We start from the raw sequence: 23872 nt of genomic DNA, 5'->3' as shown, positions 1-23872 counted from the left end.
CGTACAGTTCGATTGAATTCAATTTTTTTTTCTTTTTGAGACCAGGTCCTGCTCTGTTCCCAGGCGGGAGTGCAGTGGCGTGATCTCAGCTCCCTGCAACCTCTGCCTCCTGAGTTCAAGCGATTCTCAGACTCTTGAATAGCTGGGATTACACAGCGCGCATCACCACGCCTGGTTAATTTTTGTATTTTTAGTAGAGATGAGGTTTCACCATGTTGGCCAGGCTCATCTCAAACTCCCGATCTTGTGATCTGCCCACCTCGGCCTCCCAAAATGCTGGGATCACAGGCTTGTGCCACCACTCCTGTCCCAAATTCAGTTTTTAAAAGCATTTTACTTTTGAGTTACTTTTAGATTTTTAGGAGCATATTTGACAAACACAAGAGGAAGTAATTGCCCTCATTAGTCCTACCACTATTCTGTCTGTATATACAGGTATTTTCACATGTAGATAGAAAGTTCCACATGCTTCTCTCCATTCCCCTTGCTGTGCTCTCATAGCATCTCCCCTTCAATTTTGTATATAAATTATAAAATAGAGATCTGCTTGTTGGTTGTCTTTTTTTTTTTTTAAATCAATACAAGGCCGGGCACAGTGGCCAACACCTATAATTCCATCCCTTTGAGAGGCCAAAGTGGGTAGATCACTTGAGGCCAGGAGTTCTAGACCAGCCTGGCCAACATGGTGGTCTAATCAAGGTCCCACATGGCTCTGTAGAACAGCTGGGACTATCACATTGCCCTTCATAACTGCCTTCTTAGGCCCTGAACACCAGCACGAGTAGGAACAGCAGTGATAATAAATAATCACAGTAATGCCTGGTGGCACCCCTACCCCTACCCTGACCTCAAGTGATCTGTGCGCCTCTGCCTCCCAAAGTGCTGGGATTACAAGCATGAGCCACCACGCAGCACTGCTGTTTTATAGCGCACCCACAAAAGGACTGAATGTCTTACCTAAAGGCTGCCTGATGTTTTCTTGTTACGGGCCCACCGTGCCCCTGAGCTTGGCCATGTGCTCTCTAGGCTGGTTCCCCACCTGTGTGTGCCCTGGAGGGACATGCATTCTCTGAGGCTAAAACCACTGAACCTGGCTCAGTCCACGTGCAGCTGTGGCCTCAGGAAATGCTGAACTCCTGCTTTGCAGAAGCAGGCTGTGTGTCCTGGGGCAAGCTGCCTCCCCTCTCTGTGTCTCAGTCCCCTGTGTGTAAACTGGGGTAATGGACCCCCACATGGGATTGCTGTGAGGATTGGGTGAGGCACTGTGTGTAAACTGGGGTAACGGAAGGACCCCACATGGGACTGCTGTGAGGATTGGGTGAGGCACTGTGTGTAAACTGGGGTAATGGAAGGACCCCACATAGGATTGCTGTGAGGATTGGGTGAGGCACTGTGTGTAAACTGGGGTAATGGACCCCCTACATGGGACTGCTGTGAGGATTGGGTGAGGCACTGTGTGTAAACTGGGGTAATGGAAGGACCCCACATGGGACTGCTGTGAGGATTGGGTGGGGCACTATGTGTAAACTGGGGTAATGGAAGGACCCCACATGGGACTGTTGTGAGGATTGGGTGGGGCACTGTGTGTAAACTGGGGTAATGGAAGGACCCCACATGGGACTGCTGTGAGGATTGGGTGAGGCACTGTGTGTAAACTGGGGTAATGGAAGGACCCCACATGGGACTGCTGTGAGGATTGGGTGAGGCACTGTGTGTAAACTGGGGTAATGGAAGGACCCCACATGGGATTGCTGTGAGGATTGGGTGGGGCCTATGACAGAGCCCCTGCCTTTCTCCTTGCCTTCCTGCCGGGGTGGGCAGCCAGGGTCTCCCACTTTTATTCTAGTGCTTGTCCAGAGAAGACCACTCATTTCATTGACTCCATCCATAAATATTTATTGTTTTAGATTTTTTTCATCAAACAAATAACTTTTATTGGTGTCTAAAAACAGAAATTCACCCAACATTGAAACATACTTCAAGGTTGATGTGATTGTTTTCCTGTTTCTTTTTGACTTTTGTGTGAGGAACAAATCACAAACGCCTACTTTAGAGAAACAGAGACCATGGTGTAGACTTTGCAGAATCACTTTTACAAATCTCTGTATGGTGTTCCTCAAATACTTACAGCCAGTCTGTGCGTAAAATATCACTCTGTTGTCTATAACCTTAAAATTCTGCATCGGCCTAGAGATACGGATATGATGTACCACCACTTGTTATGTTGAAATATATCTATTACCTTATATCTAAAAAATACTTTCTTCATAGGAAGTCTCTGACAAGCTGTTACTCATTTTCTTGACGTTAAAAGAATCTGGGGGCGGGGGAAATAGGGGAGGGACAGCAGGGGGTGGGGAGGTGGGGACAGATAGCATGGGGAGAAATGCCAGATATAGGTGATGGGGAGGAAGGCAGCACATCACGCTGCCATGTGTGTACCTATGCAACAATCCTGCATGTTCTTCACATGTACCCCAAAACCTAAAATGCAATAAAAAATAATTTAAAAAAAATCTGGGGGCAACATTTATTTTATATTTTAAATAGTTACAAATTAAACTATTTAAAATTTAAAAAGTTTACCTACTATGTTCATATTAAGAACAATATCTTTGGCTGGGCGCGGTGGCTCACGCCTGTAATCCCAGCACTTTGGGAGGCCGAGGTCAGTGGATCATGAGGTCAGGAGTCCAAGACCAGCCTGACCAACATGGTGAAACCCCGTCTCTACTAAAAATAAAAAAATTAGCTGGACGTGGTGGCACCTGCCTGTAATCTCAGCTACTTGGGAGGCTGAGGCAGGAGAATTGCCTGAACTTGGGAGGCAGAGGTTGCAGCAAGCTGAAATGCCATTGCCCTCCAGCCTGGGCAACTCGCTCTGTTGCCCAGGCTGGAGGACAATGGAAAAATAAAAGATAAAAAATAGAAAAGAACAATGTATATACAAGTCATTTGTACAGTTATTTTAAGAGAAAGGTGAACATGAACATCAGACAGAAGTGAACAACTATGGTCCAGTCAGCCATAACCAATTACAGAGAGACGACAGCTTTACAAAAGGTATCTCTGACCTACTGAGTGATGATCATGTCCCCTCAGTTTCTTTGCCTTCTGCCTCTGGTTCACTTACCATGTCATGTCAGCAACTGTGTCACTCTTGTTGTTTATGGCCATAAATATTTACTGAGTGCTTACTATGTGCTCTGAGCCCTGGGATACAGCGGTGAACAATTAGACACTGTCCTCACTTAGTGGATGGTGCAGTGAGTGTGGGAGACAGAACACACTCAAGTGTAAGAGCCCCAAGAGGGTCAGAGGCAGGCAGTGCTCTGAAGGAGAAGGCAGCACAGGAGGGGAGAGAGGGACGCAGGGGTGGGAGGGCGCTCCGCATGGACCAGAGATCTTCAGGATGCGAGGGGGTCATTTGGGGAAGAGCATTCCAGGAAGCACAAACCCGCAGTGCTGAAGCCTGGGAGGTCACCTCGGGCAGCAGAGGGAGTAACAGGGAGGGGAGGTCGGGGAAGTCACGGCTTTATAGGATAGACTGGGAATTTCTGACTCTCTCCCTCTGCTGCTGTGATCGAAGGCCCCCTGGCAAATCCAGGAGACAGCTCCTCCCAACAGCTGGCCCCAGGTGGGCCGAGTGGAATTCCGGAACTACTGTCTGCGCTACCGAGAGGACCTGGATTTTGTTCTCAGGCACATCAATGTCACCATCAATGGGGGAGAAAAGGTGGGTACACATCGCCTCCGCATTCACAGGGTGCCACGAGGCAGGCGAATCTAGCTGCGGCTTCTGCCCTTCACTCACGCCTCCACACCTCCGTGAGAGTAGCTGTTGGCGGGATGGGATGGACCGTGGCTGTAAACGTTAGCACGCATCCAACTTGCAGAAGTGAAGGCTTTAGGCGAACTGATAGCCCGAAGACCGAATGAGTCCCACAGATACGTTTTGAAAGATTTTTTTCTTTTTTGGGACAGTGACCCACTTTTTCACCCAGGCTAGAGTGCAGGGGTGTGATCTCAGCCCACTGCAGCCACAGCCTCTCAAGTGGGGGGACAGCAAGTGACTGGGACTACAGGTGTGTCCCACTAAGCTCAGCTCATTTTTGTCTCACTATGTTGCCCAGGCTGGCCTGGAAGTCTTGAGTTCAAGCGATCTGCCTGCCTCAGCCTCCCAAAGTGCTGGGATTACAGGAGTCAGCTGCCATGCCTGGCCCCTGGAAGAAGTTTTTTTTTTGTTTTTTTGGGGTTTTTTTGAGATGGAGTCTTACTCTGTTGCCCAGGCTGGAGTGCAGTGGCTTGATCTTGGCTCACTGCAACCTCCATTCCCCGAGTTCAAGTGATTCTCCTGCCTCAGTCTTCTGAGTATCTGGGATCACAGGTACATGCCACCAGACCTGGCTAAGTTTTGTGGTAGTAGAGCCGGAGTTTCACCATGTTGGCCAAGCTGGTCTCCATCTCCTAACCCTCTGTGATCCACCCACCTCGGCCTCTCACAGTGCTGGGATCACAGGCATGCGCCCCCGCACCCCAGCCCTCGCTGAGTCTTTATGGCTTATCTTACGTTATGAGAAGTTTTGCACGCATGCTGCCCTGTGACACCCCTGTAGGAGAGTAGAGGAAGCCCGTTTCTCAAGAGCCCAGGGAGAATTGCAGATGAGGAATGGCATCATTGGCCTTTAGCTGGAGAAACTAGTTCCTTCAAGGGAGGATGTGTGGAGACTAGGTCATGGCAAAGGGCACAGAAGATCCGCTTGAATCTTTCAGGTATTTCAACAGCTCATAATGGAAACTCACCATGAGAGGGGTGAAAAAGAGCATGGGGAAGTGAGGAGCTACCTGATTGTTAGTAGTTACTTGAGTCGAAACAAATAGGGCTTCGTTGGAAATTCCTTCTGCCTGTTGTGTATCTCTTTTGAGGTCTCTAGTAACTTCAAAAAGCTGAGGAATTCCTTCCCGGAGCCTGGCAAAGGGAAGAGAGTCCTTTGTAACCTTTCGCCAAAACACCCTTAAAGGAGTGTCCCTGGGCAGCGGGTGAGGGAGAGGGCTGTGGAGTTGGGTTGACCAGATGACTGATGCCTGAGGTGGGCAGAGAAGAGGGCGCTGTGGGTCAGGGACAAGTCCAGATGCCAGCATTCCTACCACAGCCGGGCCCTCTGTCCTGCAGGTTGGCATCGTGGGGCGGACGGGAGCTGGGAAGTCGTCCCTGACCCTGGGCTTATTTCGGATGAACGAGTCTGCCGAAGGCGAGATCATCATCGATGACATCAACATTGCCAAGATCGGCCTGCACAACCTCCGCTTCAAGATCACCATCATCCCCCAGGTGGGTCTGGGTGCGGCCAGGGGTGAGCGCGTCCTGTGGGTGTACTCACAGCGATGTATGTGTATTTTGGGGACAAACATACATTTGGCCCTACTTCATTGTATTGTGTTTTTTTTGTTTGTTTTTTTTTTTTTCCTGAAACAGGGTCTCACTCTGTTGCCCAGGGTGGAGTGCTGTGGCTCAGTCTGAGCTCACTGCAACCTCCGCCTCCCAGGCTCAAGCGATTTTCCCACCCCGGCCTCCTGAGTAGCTGTGACTACGGGCACATGCCACCATTCTCAGCTAAATCTCTTTTGTATTTTTTGTGGTGGTGGGGTCTCAGCATGTGGCCCAGGCTGCTCTTGAACTCCTGGGCTGAAATGATCCTCCTGCCTTGGCCTCCCAAAGTGCTGGGATTACAGGCGTGAGCCCCCACGCCCGACTGGCCTTCATTATTTGTGTTGAATTTAGGCTGTGCTGCTGCTTCCCTCAGTTTCCCCTTTGCATGTGATTCACAATGTGAGAAATCCCTGAGTATCATTCCCGACCTCCTGTCCCCGCAAGGGGTAGTTTCCCAAGCATCTAGAAAAATCCAAAAAGATACCGTCTTCTCTCTCTGCTGTCAGAGTCAGACTGAGAATCTCTCACCCTTCTGAGAGCTAGACAAGAAATAAGAATGTTTTCTTTTTATTTTAGATTCGCGGGGTGCACGTGCAGGCTTGTTACATGGGTATATTGTGTGATGCTGACGCTTGGGCTTCTGTGGATCTCATCACCCAAATGTTGAATAAGTACCCGAGAGAGAGTTTCAACCATTACCCTCCTCTCTCTGTCCCCACTTTTGGAGGCTCTGGTTCTGTTGTTCCCATCTTTACATCCATGAGTACCCACAGTTCAGCTCCCACTTATAAGTGAGAACATGCAGTATTTGGTAAGAAATAAGGATTTCTTTTTTTTTAATTAAGACAGAGTCTCAGTCTGTCTCCCAGGATGGTGTGTGGTGGTGCGATCTCGGCTCACTGCAACCTCCACCGTCTGGGTTCAAGCGATTCTCCTGCCTCAGCCTCCCAATTAGCTGGGATTACAGGCATGCACCACCATACTTGGCTAGTTTTTGTATTTTTAGTAGAGATGGGATTTCACCATGTTACCCAGGCTGGTCTCCAACTCCTGACCTCAGGTGATCTGCCTGCCTTGGCCCCCAAGAGTGCTGGGATTCCAGGCGTGAGCCACTGTGCCTGTCCTTTTCCTCCATTATTAACATCTCCAGAAATAGCGATTCCAAGGAGTGGATTACAGGGGTGAGCCAACGTGCGCGGCCAAAATAAGGGTTTTCTAGACCAGTCCCTGCAGGTGGATTCTTTGACATGTTGCTTTTCAGTGTCATCTTCTCTAAAGCTTCTTAGAAGATTCTCTTTTGGAGTTGGAGGACAGGTGAGAAATCTACAGGACTTTACCATTAGGAGTTACCTGTGCTGCAGCTCACTTGTGGAGGGTTCTCAACCTACCTGCATATTGAAGGCTCTAGGAAGTTGTATGGAAAGGAAGTCGGTCTTATTTTGCCAAACTCAGATTTTCCAGACTTTTTTTTTCCATTATTAAGAAATTTTTTTTTTTTTAATTGAGACGGAGTCTCGCTCTGTTGCCCAGGCTGGAGCGCAGTGGCAGGATCTTGGATCACTGCAGCCTCCGCCTCCCGGGTCCAAGTGATTCTCCTGCTTCAGCATCCCGAGTAGGTGCGACTACAGGTGTGTGCCACCACGTCCAGCTAATTTTTGCATTTTTAGTAGAGACAGGGTTTCGCCATGTTGGCCAGGCTGGTCTCAAACTCTTGACCTCAAGTGATCTGCCCACCTCGGCCTCGGAGAGTGCTGGGATTCCAGGCGTGAGCCGCTGCACCTGGCCTTTTTCTCTATTATTAACGTCTCCGGAAATAGTGATTCCAAGGAGCTCTGAAACCCCACCTTCACCAGTCCTGGCCGGAAGTCCTTATGCCTCACCTCTTCTCCATCCACGTCAGTGTGACATAGGTGTGACATGCCGCCACTCTCTTCTCTCTGAACAGGACCCTATTTTGTTTTCGGGTTCCCTCCGCATGAACCTGGACCCGTTCAGCCAATACTCGGACGAAGAAGTCTGGACGTCCCTGGAGCTGGCTCACCTGAAGGACTTCGTGTCAGCCCTTCCTGACAAGCTGGACCACGAGTGCGCGGAAGGCGGAGAGAACCTCAGGTAGGCGGGGTGGACTGGGGACACCGGACACGGTCTCCGAGGTGCCCCCTCGGGAGGGGTGTGTGAAGATTCTGTCCAGACCTGTGGTAGACCTGGATTTGAGTCCCAGTTGTGCTGCAGATGACCCATTTGTCCCTTCACCTTTTGGAGCCTCAGTTTCTGTATCTGTAAAATGGGTCTAATCCAGGCTTTTTATACCATGAGGCTTTTTATAACCAGGATGGCTAATGTGTTTCCCTTTATATGCACCAGCTCCATTCAGTTGAGAGTGGCTGTCAGTTGTTAAACTATAGAAAGGCTCTGTACAGTTGCTGACTAGCACTGCTCTGAGCCCCTCAAGTCCCCATGCACTACTCCAGCTGTCTTGGTCCTTCTCCCAGGATCTTGGAGCTCTGTCCCTGACCCAGCAACTAAAGCATTAATGCCTGGCACAGCACGGGTACCTCTGGGGTGCTGCTGTGGTGGTCTTTGTTAGTGCCTGGTTCTGGTTCGGTTATCCATCTCTGTGACAGCCACAAAGCTTCAGTCATGTTCAACCATAAAGCAGTGATCATTGCTACCATGCGAGGGCAGTCAGCCAGGTGGCTCTGCTGATCTTGGCTGGGCTCACATGCGTGTCTCAGGTCAGCTGACCGTCAGCTCATCTACTTGGCCTCAGATGGGGCAAGAAGGGTATGTCCCTCATTCTCTAGCAGACCAGCTTGGGCATGTTGTCATGGCAGTGATGGGGGCACCAGAGCGTGCAAGCCCCAATGTGCATCTCACAGTATTCTTTTGGCTGGTCTTATGTTTGCTGGTGTCCTATTGGCCAAAGCAAGGTACATGTCTGAGTCCAGAGCCAACTGTCATGGCCCCGCAGTTGGATAGGGATGCATGGATATGAGGCCATTTCTTTCTTTCTTTCTTTCTTTTTTTTTTTTTTTTTTTTGAGACAGGGACTTACTCTGTCACCCTGGCTGGAGTGCAGTGATGCAATCTCAGCTGCAACCTCCACCCCCAGTCTCAAGCAATTGTCCTGCTTCTGCCTCCCAAGTAGCTGCATGTTAGGTGCCTGCCACCATGTCCAGCTAATTTTTGCATTTTTAGTAGAGAAGGAGTATCATTACCACATTGGCCAGACAGGTCTGGAACTCCTGGCCTCAAGTGATCTGTTTGCCTTGGCCTCACAAAGTGCTGGGATTGTAAGTATAAGCCACTGTGCCTGGCTCTTTTTTGTTCTAGTTTTTTTAAGAGACAGGGTCTCACTCTGTTACCTAGGCTGGAGTACAGTGGCTTGATCTCAGCCTCAAACTCGGGGACTCAAGCAGTCCTCCTGTCTCAGCCTCCCAAGTAACTGGGACTACAGAAGTGTGCCATCACATCCAGCTGATTTTTTTATTTCTGTTTTTTAGAGAGAGAGAGATCTAGCTTTGCTGTCCAGGCTGGTCTCAAACTCCTGGCTTCAAGCAATCCTCACACCTTGGCCACCCAAAGTGTGAGGTTTATAGATGTGAGCCACTGTTTTGAGAATATTCTGAACCTGCGTCTTGCTGAATGGGAGATGTGTTCCGATTGATTAGTGATGTCTGCTGTAGGCACAGATGTTGGGAGTGACGGGCTGTCCTGTCAAGCAACACAGAGTGTTTCGTCTCACTCCTTGCAGCCTGGGCCTAGGTTGAGGGCCAGGTGGTTTGACCCAACACTGTCTCCTGGTCTTTTTCTTCTGGTCAAGTGTTGGGCAGCGACAGCTTGTGTGCCTGGCCCGGGCCCTGCTGAGGAAGACGAAGATCCTTGTGTTGGATGAGGCCACGGCGGCCGTGGACCTGGAGACGGACGACCTCATCCAGTCCACCATCCGGACGCAGTTTGAGGGCTGCACCGTCCTCACCATCGCCCACCGGCTCAACACCATCATGGACTACACAAGGTGATGTCCTGGCACAGTGGCCTCTGGGCTTGGGGAGTTCGCCTCACTTACTGGCTCATTCATTTATTCATTCACTGAACACTGTCCTTATGCCGAGTGACAGCCCAGTGAGTGGATCCTCTCTTCATCATGGATGGTACCAGGTATTTCTCTTTTTTTTTTTTTTTTTTTTTGAGATTGAGTCTCGCCCCATTGCCCGGACTGTTGTGTAGTGGCACCATCTCGGCTCACTGCTTCCTCCACCTCTGGGATTCAAGCAGTTCTCCTGCCTCAGTCTCCTGAATAGCTGGGACTATAGGCGTGTGCCATCATGTCTGGCTATGTTTTGTATTTTTAATAGTGACAGGGTTTCACCATGTTGGCCAGGCTGGTCTCAAACTTCTGACATCAGGTGATCAGTCCTCCTTGGCCTCCCAAAGTGCTGGGAGTACAGGCGGGAGCCACTGCACCTGGCGGTACCAGGTATTTCTGACATCTTCCAGTCATTCATTCTGTCAGTGTGTCCACATAGCGCACCTGCCCTGCTTCCAGACACTGCAGACTCTGTAGGCTGCTGTCAGACGAGGTCCCTGCTTCTGGCACCAAGTGGCTTATTAGATGAGGGAGACAAAAATTGGACAGAGCAACAAACCAACAGGATTCCAGAGGGCAGCAGTGCTGGGAAGGACACTTGCCAGGGACACAGGATAGTGGCCAGGCAGGGTCAGGGTTTCCATCGAGCACTGCAGGCCCAGTGCCTGGGGCCTACAGAAAGATTTACTTTTCTTTTAAAAATCAGATGCAGGCTGGGTGCAGTGGCTCATGCCTATAATCCCAGCACTTTGGGACACCGAGGCAGGTGGATCACCTGCGGTCAGTAGTTCAAGACCAGCCTGGCCAACATGGTGAGACCCTGTCTCCATTCAAAATACAAAAATTAGCCAAGTGTGGTGGTACATGCCTATAATCCCAGCTACTCGGGAGGCTGAGAAAGGAGAATTGCTTGAATTTGGGAGATGGAGGTTGCAGTGAGCTGAGATCATGCCCCTACACTCCAGCCTGGGCAACAGAGTGAGACTCCATCTCAAAAAAAAAAAAAAGCCAAAAAAGAGTATAATCCAACCTGGGTTCTATTTATTTCAACACAGTCATAAAACAGAATTTTCAGCATTTTGTATGCAGAACGCCACCCCCGCACCTCAAGCATCAGTGCCTGGAACCACAAAGTCAAAATGCAGCTCTGTTGCCAGGCTCTTGGGGGGTTTTGAGTTTTGCATGGGTCACCTCCAAGGAGGTGACATTTTAGCTGAGACCTGAACCATGAAAAGGAGTCAGCTATGGGAAGGTCTGGAATAGCGATCCTGAACCTTGTTCTGTAAGGGCTGGGATAGTTTCAGCCATGCGGGCCGTGTGGCCTCTCAGCTACTTGGCTCCCATGTTGCTTTGTGAAAGCAGCCATAGACAGTGCACAAATGAATGAGCATGGCTGTGTTCCAATAAAACTTTATTAGTAAAAACAGGCAGGGTGGCAGATTTGACCTGCAGACCACAGTTTGCCAACCTCTGATCTACAGGAAGAACATTCTAGGCAGCTGGTACAGCTGAATGTAAAACTGAATGAATGCGCTTAATGGATTTGAAGGCTAGCACGAGGAGGCCATTGTACCTAGAGGTTGGAATTGAGGAGACGAGGCCAGAAAGGTAGGCAGGGGCTAGATCTTAGAGCAGCATGTAACCATGGCGAGAAGCTTGGAACTTATTCTAAGAATCCTGGAAAGCCATAGGAAGGTTTTAAGCAGAGGAGTGACATGGTATTTCTATTTTATGTTATTTTGTTTATTTTTGAGACAGGGTCTCACCCTGTGGCCCAGGCTGGAGTGCAGTGGTGAGATCACAACTCACTACAGCCTCAAACTCCTGGCCTCAAGCGATCTTCCTGTCTTAGCCTTCCAAAGAGCCAGAATTACAGCCATGAGCCTCTGTACCCAACAGACATCACGTTTCTAGCTCACTGAGTACCACCTATTATGTGACAGATGCTGAGCTGGTGCTTTTGAGATATAGGACATAGAAATGAGGTCAGACCTGGGCAGTGTCAGATCCTATAGGTCCTCAAATATTAGGGGTCAGTCAACTACAGTGCACAGGCCAGATCTGGCACACAGCCACGCTGTTCATTTGCCATTGTCGCTGGCAGCTTTCACACTTTAAATACAGCAGAGATGTGTAGTTGTAACAGAAACCATGTGGCCTGCACAGCCTGAAGTATTTGCTCTCAGGCCTTTTTCACAAAAATGCTGCCAATCCTTATTGTAGACCATGGTAAGATCTTTTTCTTTTACTCTGAATGTAATGGAACAGTGAATGTGGACAGTCAACACTGTTATTACTGTTCCCACCATGATTAATGTGGGGTAAATACTAAGGAGGTGAATACTAAGGAGGTGACCTCATGGGAACTTGACATTGACTAGAAATAGAGATTGAGGGTGAGCAGCCAGCTGGAAGGCTACTCCACCAGTCCTAGCAGAAAGTGTTAGGGGCCTGACCCAAAGCAGTGACTTGCCCAGGTGGTGTCCCGGGGGCATGAGGTACTAACCCCTCTTGTTCCCCTCATGTCTGTATACCCTCCCTCTACAGGGTGATCGTCCTGGACAAAGGAGAAATCCAGGAGTATGGCGCCCCCTCGGACCTCCTGCAGCAAAGAGGTCTCTTCTATAGCATGGCCAAAGATGCCAGCTTGGTGTGAGCCCCAGAGCTGGCATATCTGGTCGGAACTGCAGGGCCTACATGCCAGCGTCCAGGGAGGAGTCAGCGCCCCTGGGAAACAAAGCCTCCCACACTGAAACCAAAAAATAAAAACCAAATCCATATAACTAAAACATACCCAAAGCAGCAGCCACCACCATCTGGTCCCCTGCCTGGAACTGGCCGTGAAGACACAGGAGAGACAGAGATGTGTGCCACCCAAAACATGCATGCCCTGGCTTCTGGTGCCCCGAGACACACAGCCTCACACCCCCGGGAAGGCAAGTGTGTTTCTGGTGCTTTCCACAGAGGAGTCATTGGTTGTATAGAAGATCCTAGTGACCAAATCCAGTCTCCTGCCTCGGATCTCTTCAGCCGACGTCTGTGGACTCCAAGTCTTTGAGATGCTTCTGGCTCCCATCACCTCTAACATCCTTGTCTGGGTCCACCCAGAATGCCTCATTTCCTTGGGAATGCTGTTTTGAGGTTGAGGGGCCTGCTGAAAATCATTCTCTCCCGTGGGCAGTGTCCCAGCACCCTGGATGGCCCTCTTACCGACATCTGGTCTTCCAGGCACTCAGAAGCTGGGATCCGACATCCCAGCATCACCTCTACCAGGTCTTGCTTCGGACTGGAGGCAGCCTGTGCACTCACACGCCTGTCCTCCTGGAAGGGACCTGGTTGGACTAATGGATAACCTGGAGCTGGAACTGCAGCGCCAGGGGATTGTCTCTTAGTCGACTTTCCGTCTTGGACTCCCTTCCCCACCCACCCCACTCCAGGCTTTCCCTTGCTTATTTCTTTTGTTCAACAATGTAAGAACAATCAACACTTACTGCTGTTCCCACTATGATTGATGTGGGGTAAATATTTAGGAGATGGCCTCATGGGGATTTGACATTGACTAGAAATAGAGATTGAGGGCGAGCAACTGGCTGGAAGGCTACTGCACCAGTCCTAGCAGAAGAAGTGTCAGGGGCCTGGCCCACAGCTGTGTTGGTTGCTTACAGTGTTGACTGTGTTCTTTTTTCTTCCTGCCTCTTTTCTTTCCCTCTCCTGGTACCTGGTCATGGTTATGAAGCTTTCAAAGTAAATAACACGAGTACCTCCCAAGTATTACTAGTGGGTACCAAAAAGCATCCCTGTGCATCTTTTCCTTGTTTTTAGGCTATAGTCTCTCTCCCTTGGCATCTGGTTAGCTGCCGAGGGGAGAACCTGACATGTAGTCTCTGATGCTCTTCCAGGACATGAAAAGAACCCATCTTTGAATATTGCTTTTTTTTTTTTTTTTTTAAGTACTGCTCCAGGGAGAAAAACAGTCTCAAAACTTGAACTTCTTAGGAGGAGAATTGTTATGCTGGGAAGTAACATTCCCAGGAAACAGTGAGAAGCGCACCCTGCATTTGTGTTCCTGGAAGAAAACGGAGAAGCAGCATCTTCTAAAGCCTGTTCTTTCAGGTGTCTTGGCTGGAGCCCAGAGTGGAATCCAGAAAGCAGCCAGAGCTGACGGCTGCCCCAGGACTCATACTTGCTAAGAATTATGTCGCTGACTTCAGTCGCACACGGTGGCTCACGCCTGTAATCCCAGCACTTTGGGAGGCCGAGGCAGGTGGATCACAAGGTCAAGAGATCAAGACCATCCTGGCCAACATGGTGAAACCCCGTCTCTACTAAAAATACAAAAATTAGCGGGGCGTGGTGGTGCATGCCAGTAGTCCCAGCTACTGGGGAGGCTGAGGCCAGAGAATTGCTTGAACCCAGGAGGCAGAGGTTGTGGTGAGCCGAGATCGCGCCATTGCACTCTAGCTGGAGCCAGGTGACAGAGTGAGACTTTGTCTCAGAAAAAAGAATTATGCCACCAATTTCACACCCAGAGAGCATCTTTCTTTTAGGTGAAAATATATTTATTTTTTGTAAGTTATACCATTCTTTTGCGTTAGATAAACCAAGTTTTGGGGGATCCTTTTGTAATGGCTTACAATGGAAGTGTGAACATTTGCAGTAAAAAAATATATATATTTTATTTCTTTCTAATTGATGTTTCCCTTTCCTTTGGGGCGTCAGCCAGGGTTCCAGCCATCTCCTCTGGCACGGTCAGGATGTGGGATCTTCCCGTGTCTCTTCTTTCCTTTTGACAAACACGTCACCTCTGGTGGGAGCTGTTGCCAGAAAGAGCGAGTCCTAGAGATCACGCGTCAGGTGGGGTTCAGTGGGAAGGCGGGGCAGCCGCAGGGTGGACAGACCCTAGCTTGAGTCCTGCTCTTGTCATTTGCTGTTCATGTGACCCTGGGATGGTCACTTAGCCTCTGAGCCTCACTTACTTTTGTAAAATGAGGCTGATTGTACATACCCTGTGAGCAGTGATGTGTGTGGTATGCGTAGCTTTGGTAAGGTTCTAAGACAGGTGAGGCGGAAATCACATGTGGGCAGAATGATCCTTGAAAATCCTGCCCCCGCTTTTATTTCCTAGAGACAGGGTCTCACTCTGTTGCCCAGGCTGGTGTACAGTGGCATGATCATAGCTCACGGCGGCCTCAGCCTCCTCGGTTCAAACAATCTTCCTGCTTCGGCCTCCAGAGTAGCTGAGACTACAGGCATGTGCCACCATGCCTGGCTAATTGTTAAAATTTTTTATAGAGACAGAGTCTTGCTGTGTTACCCAGATTGGTCTTAAACTCCTGGACTCAAGGGATCTTCCCACCTGAGCCTCCCAAAGTGCTGGGATTACAGGCATGAGCCACCGCGCCTGGTCTGAAAATCCCTTTATGTTAGTCCAGAGAGGCAAGGCCATGCTGCAGTGTAAAATTCGCCGTAAAATCTTGGGAAATGCATGCAAGCTTTATTTCCTGCTCATGCAGTTCTTGATGAGAGTCAGCTGCCTCTCTGGGGTAGCTGATTTCCCTGTGACAGCTGATCCAGACGTCCTGGTTTTACGACATAGCCTCCGAAGGGCTGGCTTCCAGTTCTCCACTGTGGGAGAAGAGAGTGGACGATTCTTCCCGACTATTCTGTGTCTAAAACCAGAACTGATGCAGTGAATCCCACTCATAGCTCGGCCCAAATGAGTCACATGGCCCCCACCCAACTACTGCGGGAGACTGGAAATGGAGCAGTGTTGGCGGAAGAGAAGTATTTCCCCCTTTCCTAATTGACGTGGTCCCCAAGTTGTGGGTAGTGGAGTAGTCAGACTGGAGTAGTCAGACTAGAGTGTTTGGTTTCTAGCTTCGAACTGGGTGAATCTGGGCAGTAAGGAACGTTCCTTACATTTGGAGAGCACACCATTTCTCCCGCTCCTAAAACCATGTACCAAGTACATGTGAATCCTTGCTGTCCCTGTTTGAAATTGTTGGCTTGAACTAGGGACTGTGGTGTACAAAGGTGTCCAGAGAAGGTGGGTGAGGTGGTGACCATTAGAAGTAGTGGTATTGTCTGGGTGCAGTGACTCACGCCCCACTGAAACCACTGGTGTGCACTGGGAACCACGGAGTATGAAGGTGACTAGTGAAAGGCCAGTAAGGTCATAACCATGCGAATGGGTAGTGTCGCCAGGCGTGGTGGCTCATGCCTGAATGAAGTCATTGGCTTGTGTTAGGAACTGGAGTATGAAGGTGCCCAGTGAGAAGCTGGTGAGGTGGTGACCATTAGAATTAGTGGTATTGGCCGGATGGAGTGGCTCCTGCCTGTAGTTTTGTTTTTTTTTTAAAAAAAGAAAAAGAGGCAAAGTAGCCTGGTGGTGAGGACACAGGCTTTGAAGCAAGACCGCTGGGGCAGAGACACCACTCACGCTCTGCTTTCTCATCTGCTAAAAGGGCCCGATGGTGGGACCTTCCTTATCAAAGCGCCCTGTTGAGGGGCCCAGTGATGGTGGCTTTGTCTCCGGATCTGCTGGGTGAGTGTGGGGCAGGCATTTAGAGCAGCGTCAGGGGTTCGCAGTGGCAATGGGGATGGAGTTGAGTTTGAAGAGCCTACTGGGTGCAGGCATTGACCGAGGGAGGAGGTCCACAGCCTTGCTGGATCTAACTCGTGTTCCACCCGCCAGCCAGGCGCTGCTGGCCAGAGCCTGTGTCAGGGGGATGAATGGCCCGGGCAGTCCTGCTGGCACATCTCCAGGCAGCTGTGGTGCAGGCTGGACAGCAGCCTCATTAGCAGACCGGCAGGCACCAGTTCCCGCATGCCAGCGGCCCGTGGCCCACACTCTGCTTCCTGGCACACAGCCTAGGAAAGAGGGTCTGGTGGCCCTGCCTCATGCCCAGCTGAGTTTGCCAAACGCCCACACGGCAGCCCCTGCCTGGGGTCACTCTGCAAGGCTGTCAGGTGGCTCAGCTCCAGGCAGAGAAAAGACAAAGGCTGCATCTACTGCCCTTCCTTTGTCTACAGCACACACGTGCCCGGTGCAGTGACTCTGACATTACACTCAGAAGCAGATCCCCACTCTGTCTTTACTAACTAGGTCATCCACTTGTGAGGAGTTGTGAAGTCATGTCAACTCCTCGAGCCTCGGTTTCCTCACCTGTGAAATGGAACTAGGAGTAGGCAGTTGTAGGTCCGCAGCTTTGTGGGCATGACTCGGGGCAGGTGAAGACTGAGGACTCCCTGCTCCACTTTGAAGGAGGTAGAAGCTGCATTTCCATCTAGATTTAGATTACTCCAGGCCTAAAGGGGCATCACAAAACCCTCTGTCAGGATGGGCCATCAGAAAGTCCCTTGACCAAATGGACGGAGCAGGCCCTGTGTCCTCAAGAAAAGGTGGAATCCCTGCCTCCCTCCTCCGCCCGGCACCGGCACCGGCACAGCCACCACCCAAGTATCCGTGGATGATGGATGGCAGCGGGGCAGGTTAGACCGGGGATTCTCAACCAAGTGGGTCTTTCTGTTTTGGGTTTTTTTTTTTTTTTCAGTCTCCCAGGCTGGAGTGCAGTGCCGTGATCTCGGTTCATTGCAGGCTCCTCCACCTGGGTTTAAACGATTCTCCTACCTCAGCCTCCCGAGTGGCTGGGCTTACTAGAGCCGCCACCACACCCAGCTAATTTTTATATTTTTGGTAGAGACGGGGATTCACCATATTAGGAAGGCTGGATTCGAACTTCTGACCTTAAGTGATCGGCCTACCTCGCCCTCCCAAAGCATGATTATAGGTGTGAGTTACTGTGTCTGGCCCAGCCAGGTGGTTTTGACTCCCCAGGGGATGTGGGGCAGCGTCTGAAGATACTTTGTTACAACACTGGTGGTGGTAGGGGGAGGAGGTTACTGGCATCTGGTGAATGAGAGGCCAGGGACGCTGCTGACTGTCCTACGGTGTGCAGGATGTGTCCGCACAGCACAGAACGTTGTGGCCCCACGTGTCAGTAATGCTAAGGTTGAGAAAGCCTGGGTATTGCCTTCTCTGCTTCCACACCCTCAAATCCATGTATTAACTTAGGTTATCCTTGCAGCAGTGCCACGAGGTCAGTGAGACGCCCTGGCCCTGTCAAGTTAGGATCAAGGGAGTTATCTGGTGTCTCACGCTGCCCTCCCTTCCCAGCGATCTCTCTGTGGCCTGAAGCTTGGCTGTGTTAGACGTGGTTCCTCTTTCCTGGTGACTGAAGCTGGTTTGGTGAGTCCAATATTAATATTCTGACCGCTGTCAGAAACAGGCGTGAGGCAGCTGGGCATAGTGGTTCACGGCTGTAATCCCAGCACTTTGGGAGGCTGAGGGGGGACGGATGACCTGATGTCAGGAGTTCAAGACCACCCTGGCCAACATGGTGAAACTCCAGCTCTAGTAAAAATACAAAAATTAGCCAGGTATGGTGGTGGATGTCTGTAATTTCAGCTACTTACTCAGCAGGCCGTAGCAGGAGACTCACTTGAATCTGGGAGGCAGAGGTTGTAGTGAGCTGAGATCGTGGCATTGGGCTTCCGCCTGGGTAACAGAGTAAGGCTTTGTCTCGAAAAGAAAGTAATATGTGAGGAATGCAACGAGCTGTGCATTGGCCGCCCTGGGTTACAGCAAGTTCTCCACGCTCAGCGGGCTCCGGCCTGTGGATGTCAGCAGCATCTGGAGCGGAACGGTGAACAGAAACACTCCAGGTGTTCTGATGGTTGCTGGGGTGCCCCCAGGAAGCTGGAATTTGGTCTTTAGCAACCACATGTAAGAAATGCACCCGCCAGGCATGGTGGTTCACGCCTGTAATCCCAGCACTTTGGGAGACCGAGGCGGATAGATCACCTGAGGTCAGGAGTTGTAGACCAGCCTGGCCAAATGGTGAAACCCCATCTCTGCCAAGAATACAAAAATTAGCTGGGCATGGTGGGGGGCACCTGTAATCCCAGCTACTTGGGAGGTTGAGGTGGGAGAATTGCTTGAGCCTGGGAGGTGGAGGTGGCAGTGAGCTGATACTATGCCATTGCACTCTAGCCTGGGTGACACAGCAAAACTCTCTCAAAACAAAGGAAATGCACCAAGTCCTCGGCAAATTCTCCCATTGAGGGCTGAGTAGTCCTGGGTCCTCTGTTGTTTTAGACACGGATCACGCACATTTGACTTGCTCATGAGTGGAGAGGACCCATGCTTGGCATGGGGGGACCAGGCTTTTGTGTCCCTGGAGCTCATCGCCGGTGGGGGAGGAGCAGCAGAGATGTGGGGGCTCTAAGTTCTCAGTCCTGGCTGCACTCTGGAATCCGATGGGGGAGCTTTACAATTATATAACAAGCTCGACCAGGCGCAGTGTTTCACGCCTGTAATCCCAACACTTTGGGAGGCCAAGGAGGGTGGATCTCTTGAGGCCAGGAGTTCAAGACCAGCCTGGCTAATACGGTGAAACCTCTCTACTAAAAAATACAAAAGTTAGCTGGGCATAGTGGCACACACCTGTAACCCCAACTACTACGGGAGGTTGAGGCACAAGAATCACTTGAACTCGGGATGTGGAGGCTGCAGTAAGCCAAGATTGTGCCCCTGCACTCCAGCCTGGGCCACAGGGTGAGACTCTGTCTGTCTCAAAAAATATATATAGATCTATCTATATACACACAAAACTGGGGAACAGAGCACGGTCGGCGGGGGCAGGAGTGCAGGAGATGGGTGTGGCCAGAAAATGGTGGTGGCTCTTCCGTATCCTCACCGTGGTATGGATTCACAAGACTACACGTGTGATAAAACTGCATGGACCAAAATAAATACACATACACACACGTAGAAGTCAAATGGGAAATCCGAGCAAGACTGGTGTGTCGATGGCAATTCCCTGGCTGTGATACTCTATACTAGAGTTAGCAAGATGTTGCCGTTGGGAGAAATGGGGTAACGAGTACATGAATTTCTCGATACTGTTTCCTTTAACTGCACGTGAATCTAGGATTATCCGAAAATGAAACTGTTAATTTGTAAGACGTACACACACCATTGCAGTCCCCAGCCCCAGGGATTCCGATTTAAGGGTGTAGGGCGAGCCTAGGCAGGTGCTTGTGTCCCCAGGTGAGTCCAGGGCTCAGCCAGGGCTGAGGGTCACTGTTGACACTGGCTGCAGGTGATTTGTGTATTGCTAGGTCCTTCCGGCTCTGGTGCTGTGTGATCATCGGCCACTTTCTCTGCCATTTTCCTCCCAGAGAGCAAAAACAGGTCTAGACTCAACATCGCGTGGAGCTGTCGATGACCCCGGGACCACTTCCGTCTCCAGCACTGCAGGCTCTGCGGGCTGGCCCAGTGGGGCCGGGGACGGTTGAGGAGCCTGGCTCAGACGAGGCCTGACTCCTGGGCCAGCCTGTAAAACAGGCCCTTCTGGGCCAGCAGCTGGGCTGGGCTGCCGCTCTCTGCCACCTGCCCCTTGTCCATGACCAGAACCCTGCGGAGGAGAGGGAGACAGAGAGGCTCTTTGGACACCAGCCCAGGCTCTCAGCAGCTGTGAGAGCCCAGTGTGTCTGCACTGAGGTTTTCTCCCTAGACCTCCTGCTTTCTGTGCGGCTCCCCGACCCTCACAGCTGGGTTGGAAGCGCGTGTTGGGCGCATGTCCTCGGGCAGCCTTCCTGCTTGGCAGGTGTTATCGGGCATTCCTCCTGCTCTGGCCCCATTCAGGGCCCTTCCAGCTCTAACCTGGAACCAGTGGCCCGGGACTGCCTCCACTCCCCCCACACCCCGCTGCAGAGCTGTCTTGAGGTCTGGCCGGGGCGGGGGCTTTACCGGGCACAATCCATCACGGAGCGCAGGCGGTGGGCGATGAGCAGCACTGTGCACTGTGCAAACCAGCTCCCGAGCGTGGCCTGCATCTGCAGCTCCGTGCCTGGGTCCACAGCAGCCGTAGCCTCATCCAGGATGAGGATCTGGGTCTTCCGGAGAAGAGCACGCGCCAGACACAGGAGCTGTTTCTGGCCCACACTGGGAATGATTGGGACAATTAGGTGGGCTGTGTGTTGGCACATCGTGATATGTGGGGTGTGCCCAGAAACAGGTCTGTGAGAGTGCAGGAGTGAGGTGCCTGTGTTGAGACATCCCCATACATGGGGTCTGCAGGCTGCAGAGCTGATGGGAATCCCTTTCCTGCCAGCTTTGAGCAGGCTGACTATGGGCAAGTCATTCAAATCCTTTGTGTCTCAGTTTTCCCTCCTGTGAAATGAGTATTTTATTTTTTTCTGTTGATGGCCTTTTTTTTCCCTTTGCCTTTTTTTTTTTTTTTTTTTTTTTTTTGAGATGGAATTTTGCTCTGTCACCCAGGCTGGAGTACAGTGGCACAATCTCGGCTCACTATAACCTCTACCTCCCCATTCAAGCAATTTTCCGGCCTCAGCCTCCCAAGTAGCTGGAATTACAGGCATGCACCACCACACTAGGCTAATTTTTTCTATTTTTTAAGTAAAGAGACAGGGTTTCATCATGCTGTCCAGGCTGGTCTCAAACTCCTGACCTCAGGTGATCCACCCGCCTTGGCCTCCCAAAGTTGGGGTTGCAGGCGTGAGCCACCGCGCCCTGGTAGTTCTACTTCTAGTTTTTTTGAGAAATCCTCATGCTGTTTTCCATAACGGCTGCGCTAATTGATGTTTCCTCCAACAGCGAAAGCACGGCTTTGACTTCAGTCCTGCCCTTGCCAACAAACCTAATATGACCCACCGCTGCTTCCAGAATACAATCTACACTCTTCCTAAGACCTTCCAGGCTGGTGTCAAGCGGGCCTTCAATGTACACATGTACAACACATGGGTGGGACTTGGGATTCCAGGCATCAGCCACCGCACCTGCCCTGTCTATGGCTATTTCTATTTCTGCATCTTCGCCTTGTACCAGACACATTCTAAGTGCTTGTATATATGTTGACTCAACCCTCCTCTTGTCCACAAAGGAAGGTATTATTGTTCTCCTCTTCTGAAAGAGGAGGACATGGATACAGAGAAGCTCAGTGGCTTGACCAACATCTCAAGGCTAGTGGTGGGTCCCTAATTAATTTGAACCCAAGTCCTATGACCCCAGAGTCTGTGGATCCCCCCCACACACACTGAATTGTGAAGACAAGTCATGTAAAAGTGTGTGGGCTTGTCACAGAGTAAGCCCTTGGCATGGAGTAGCAGCCTCTAATTACAAAAGTGGAGAAGTTGAGATTCCAGGTCATGAAGCCAGTGAGTCCCTGACCCAGGTGGGAACTGGGCCCTGGGACCCAGCATGGCTGTCTTACACAGTAAACCCTTCCACAAAACGTCTAAAGCATCCCTTTAGACGATCAGAACCCACTACCGTCACACAGGCATTAGAGGGCCTGGGTCTTGTCCCGACCTCACTACTTACAAGCTGTGTGACCTCGGGCAAGGCTCAGGCCTCCAATTCCAACTTTGAAATGACATTATCAGGAGTGTGACTCTGAGGACTGTAATGAATAATTACTGTTTCCTCTCTGCCTGGCACTGTTGCAACAACTTTGTGCATATAACTCAATCCTTGCAAAGTAGGTGGGTGCTATTTCCGCTTTGCAGATGAGAAACTGAGGCACAAGAGATGGGTAAGTTGCCCAAGATCCTAGAGCTGGCAAGTGGGGGGCCTGGATTTGAGCCCAGGCAGTCTGTCACCTGTGTATACTCTCACCCCCCAAGCAATGCTGCCTCTCTAGTGCTGGAAATTACTGCCTACTGAGAGCCATTCTGACACCCTCAGGGTCAGAGGGGTTTATAAATCCTGAACACCTTTTGTTTTGAGAGGGTCTTGCTCTGTCGCCCAGGCTGGAGTGCAGTGGCGCTATCTCAGCTCACTGCAGCCACTGCCTCCTGGGTTCAAGCGATTTTCCTGCCTCAATATCTCAGCCTCTTGAGAGGGGATTATAGGCACCTGCCACCACACCTGGCTAATTTTTTTTTTTTTTTTTTTTTTTTTTTTTTTTTTTGAGACGGAGTTTCGCTCTTGTTACCCAGGCTGGAGTGCAATGGCAAGATCTCGGCTCACTGCAACCTCCACCTCCTGGGTTCAGGCAATTCTCCTGCCTCAGCCTCCCGAGTAGCTGGGATTACAGGCACGCGCCACCATGCCCAGCTAATTTTTGTATTTTTAGTAGAGACGGGGTTTCACCTTATTGACCAGGATGGTCTCGATCTCTTGACCTCGTGATCCACCCGCCTCGGCCTCCCAAAGTGCTGGGATTATAGGTGTGAGCCACCGTGCCCGGCCTAATTTTTGTATTTTTAGTAGAGACAGACACAGCTTCACCATATTGGTCAGACTGGTCTCAGCTGCCTACCTCGGCCTCCCATAGTGCTGGGATTACAGGGGTGAGCCAACATGCCTGGCCACCTTAGTTTTTTTTAAAAGCATATACCTGTACAACTATGTTCATAGTGATATCATTCAAAGTGGCCAAAAGGTGGAAACAGCCTGGGTACCTACTGGCAGATAAATGGATAAGCAAAATGTGGTCTATACCTGTAATGGAAAATGATTCAGCCTTAAAAAGGAAGGGAATCTGACAGGTGCTACACCATGGATGAACCTGGAGGGTATCATGCTACGTGAAACAAGCCAGTCACAAAAGACAGACACTGATTCCAGATACGATTCCACTTTCATCCACAGTAGTCACACTTAGAGATACAGAAAGTAGAGGCTGCGCGCCGTGGCTCACACCCAGCACTTCGGGAGGCCGAGGCGGACGGATCACCTGAGGTCAGGAGTTTGAGACCAGCCTAACCAACATGGAGAAACTCTGTCTCTACTAAAAAATACAAAATAAGCTGGGGGTGGTGGCGCATGTCTGTAATCTCAGCTACTTGGGAGGCTGAATCAGGAGAATCGCTTGAACCCAAGAGGCAGAGGTTGCAGTAAGTGGAGATCACGCCATTGCACTCCCGCCTGGCAATGAGAGTCAGACTCTTGTTTAAAAAAAAAAAAAAGGTAAAATACTGGTGGCCAGGGGCTGGGGAAGGGAACACGGGAGTTAGGGTCTCATGGGTACAGAGTTTCAGTTTTGTTGTGGAACTGAATGTATGTATTACTACAGAAACTGCACACTGAAAAACGGGTGGATGGGCTCGTCGTGGCGGCTCGCACCTGTAATCCCAGAACTTTGGAAGGCCTAGGCAAGTCTGCGTGCAGCCTAGGCAACATGGCGAAACCCTGTCTCTACAGAAGAAAGATGAGCTGGGCATGGTGGCTCACACCTCTAATCCCAGCTACTCAGGACGCTGAGGTGGGAAGAAGGCTTGAGCCTGGGAGGGGGAAGGTGCAGTAAGCCGAGATTGCACCACTG

The 23872-nt window shown here is 50.6% G+C and overlaps 2 protein-coding genes across 4 annotated transcripts in view; one reads left to right on the top strand and one right to left on the bottom strand.

The window, feature by feature from the left end:
* ABCC1 (ATP binding cassette subfamily C member 1 (ABCC1 blood group)) overlaps window positions 1-14199 on the top strand; it is a 191589-nt gene extending 177390 nt beyond the window's left edge. For all 3 annotated transcript variants that reach the window (XM_064362456.1, XM_064362455.1, XM_064362454.1), the window contains 5 exons: window positions 3590-3736; window positions 5174-5332; window positions 7377-7543; window positions 9255-9449; window positions 12069-14199. In XM_064362456.1, the coding sequence (XP_064218526.1) occupies window positions 3590-3736; window positions 5174-5332; window positions 7377-7543; window positions 9255-9449; window positions 12069-12177 (777 nt within the window). In that variant the 3' untranslated portion in view covers window positions 12178-14199. The remainder of the gene's footprint in view (window positions 1-3589; window positions 3737-5173; window positions 5333-7376; window positions 7544-9254; window positions 9450-12068) is intronic.
* The window catches only part of ABCC6 (ATP binding cassette subfamily C member 6), an 86703-nt gene continuing 76838 nt past the window's right edge, over window positions 14008-23872 (bottom strand). Inside the window, exons 30-31 of the mRNA XM_064362463.1 lie at window positions 20335-20529; window positions 14008-19999 (exon numbers count right to left, since the gene is read on the bottom strand). Coding sequence (XP_064218533.1) covers window positions 19891-19999; window positions 20335-20529 — 304 coding nt within the window. The 3' untranslated portion in view covers window positions 14008-19890. The remainder of the gene's footprint in view (window positions 20000-20334; window positions 20530-23872) is intronic.

Source organism: Aotus nancymaae, unplaced genomic scaffold, assembly GCF_030222135.1.
Source record: "Aotus nancymaae isolate 86718 unplaced genomic scaffold, 86718_ANA_hifiasm-v0.15.2.pri h1tg000049l, whole genome shotgun sequence".
NCBI lineage: Eukaryota > Metazoa > Chordata > Mammalia > Primates > Aotidae > Aotus > Aotus nancymaae.
Note: the sequence above shows the minus strand (reverse complement) of the source record. Positions and strands in the feature narration are given on the sequence as shown.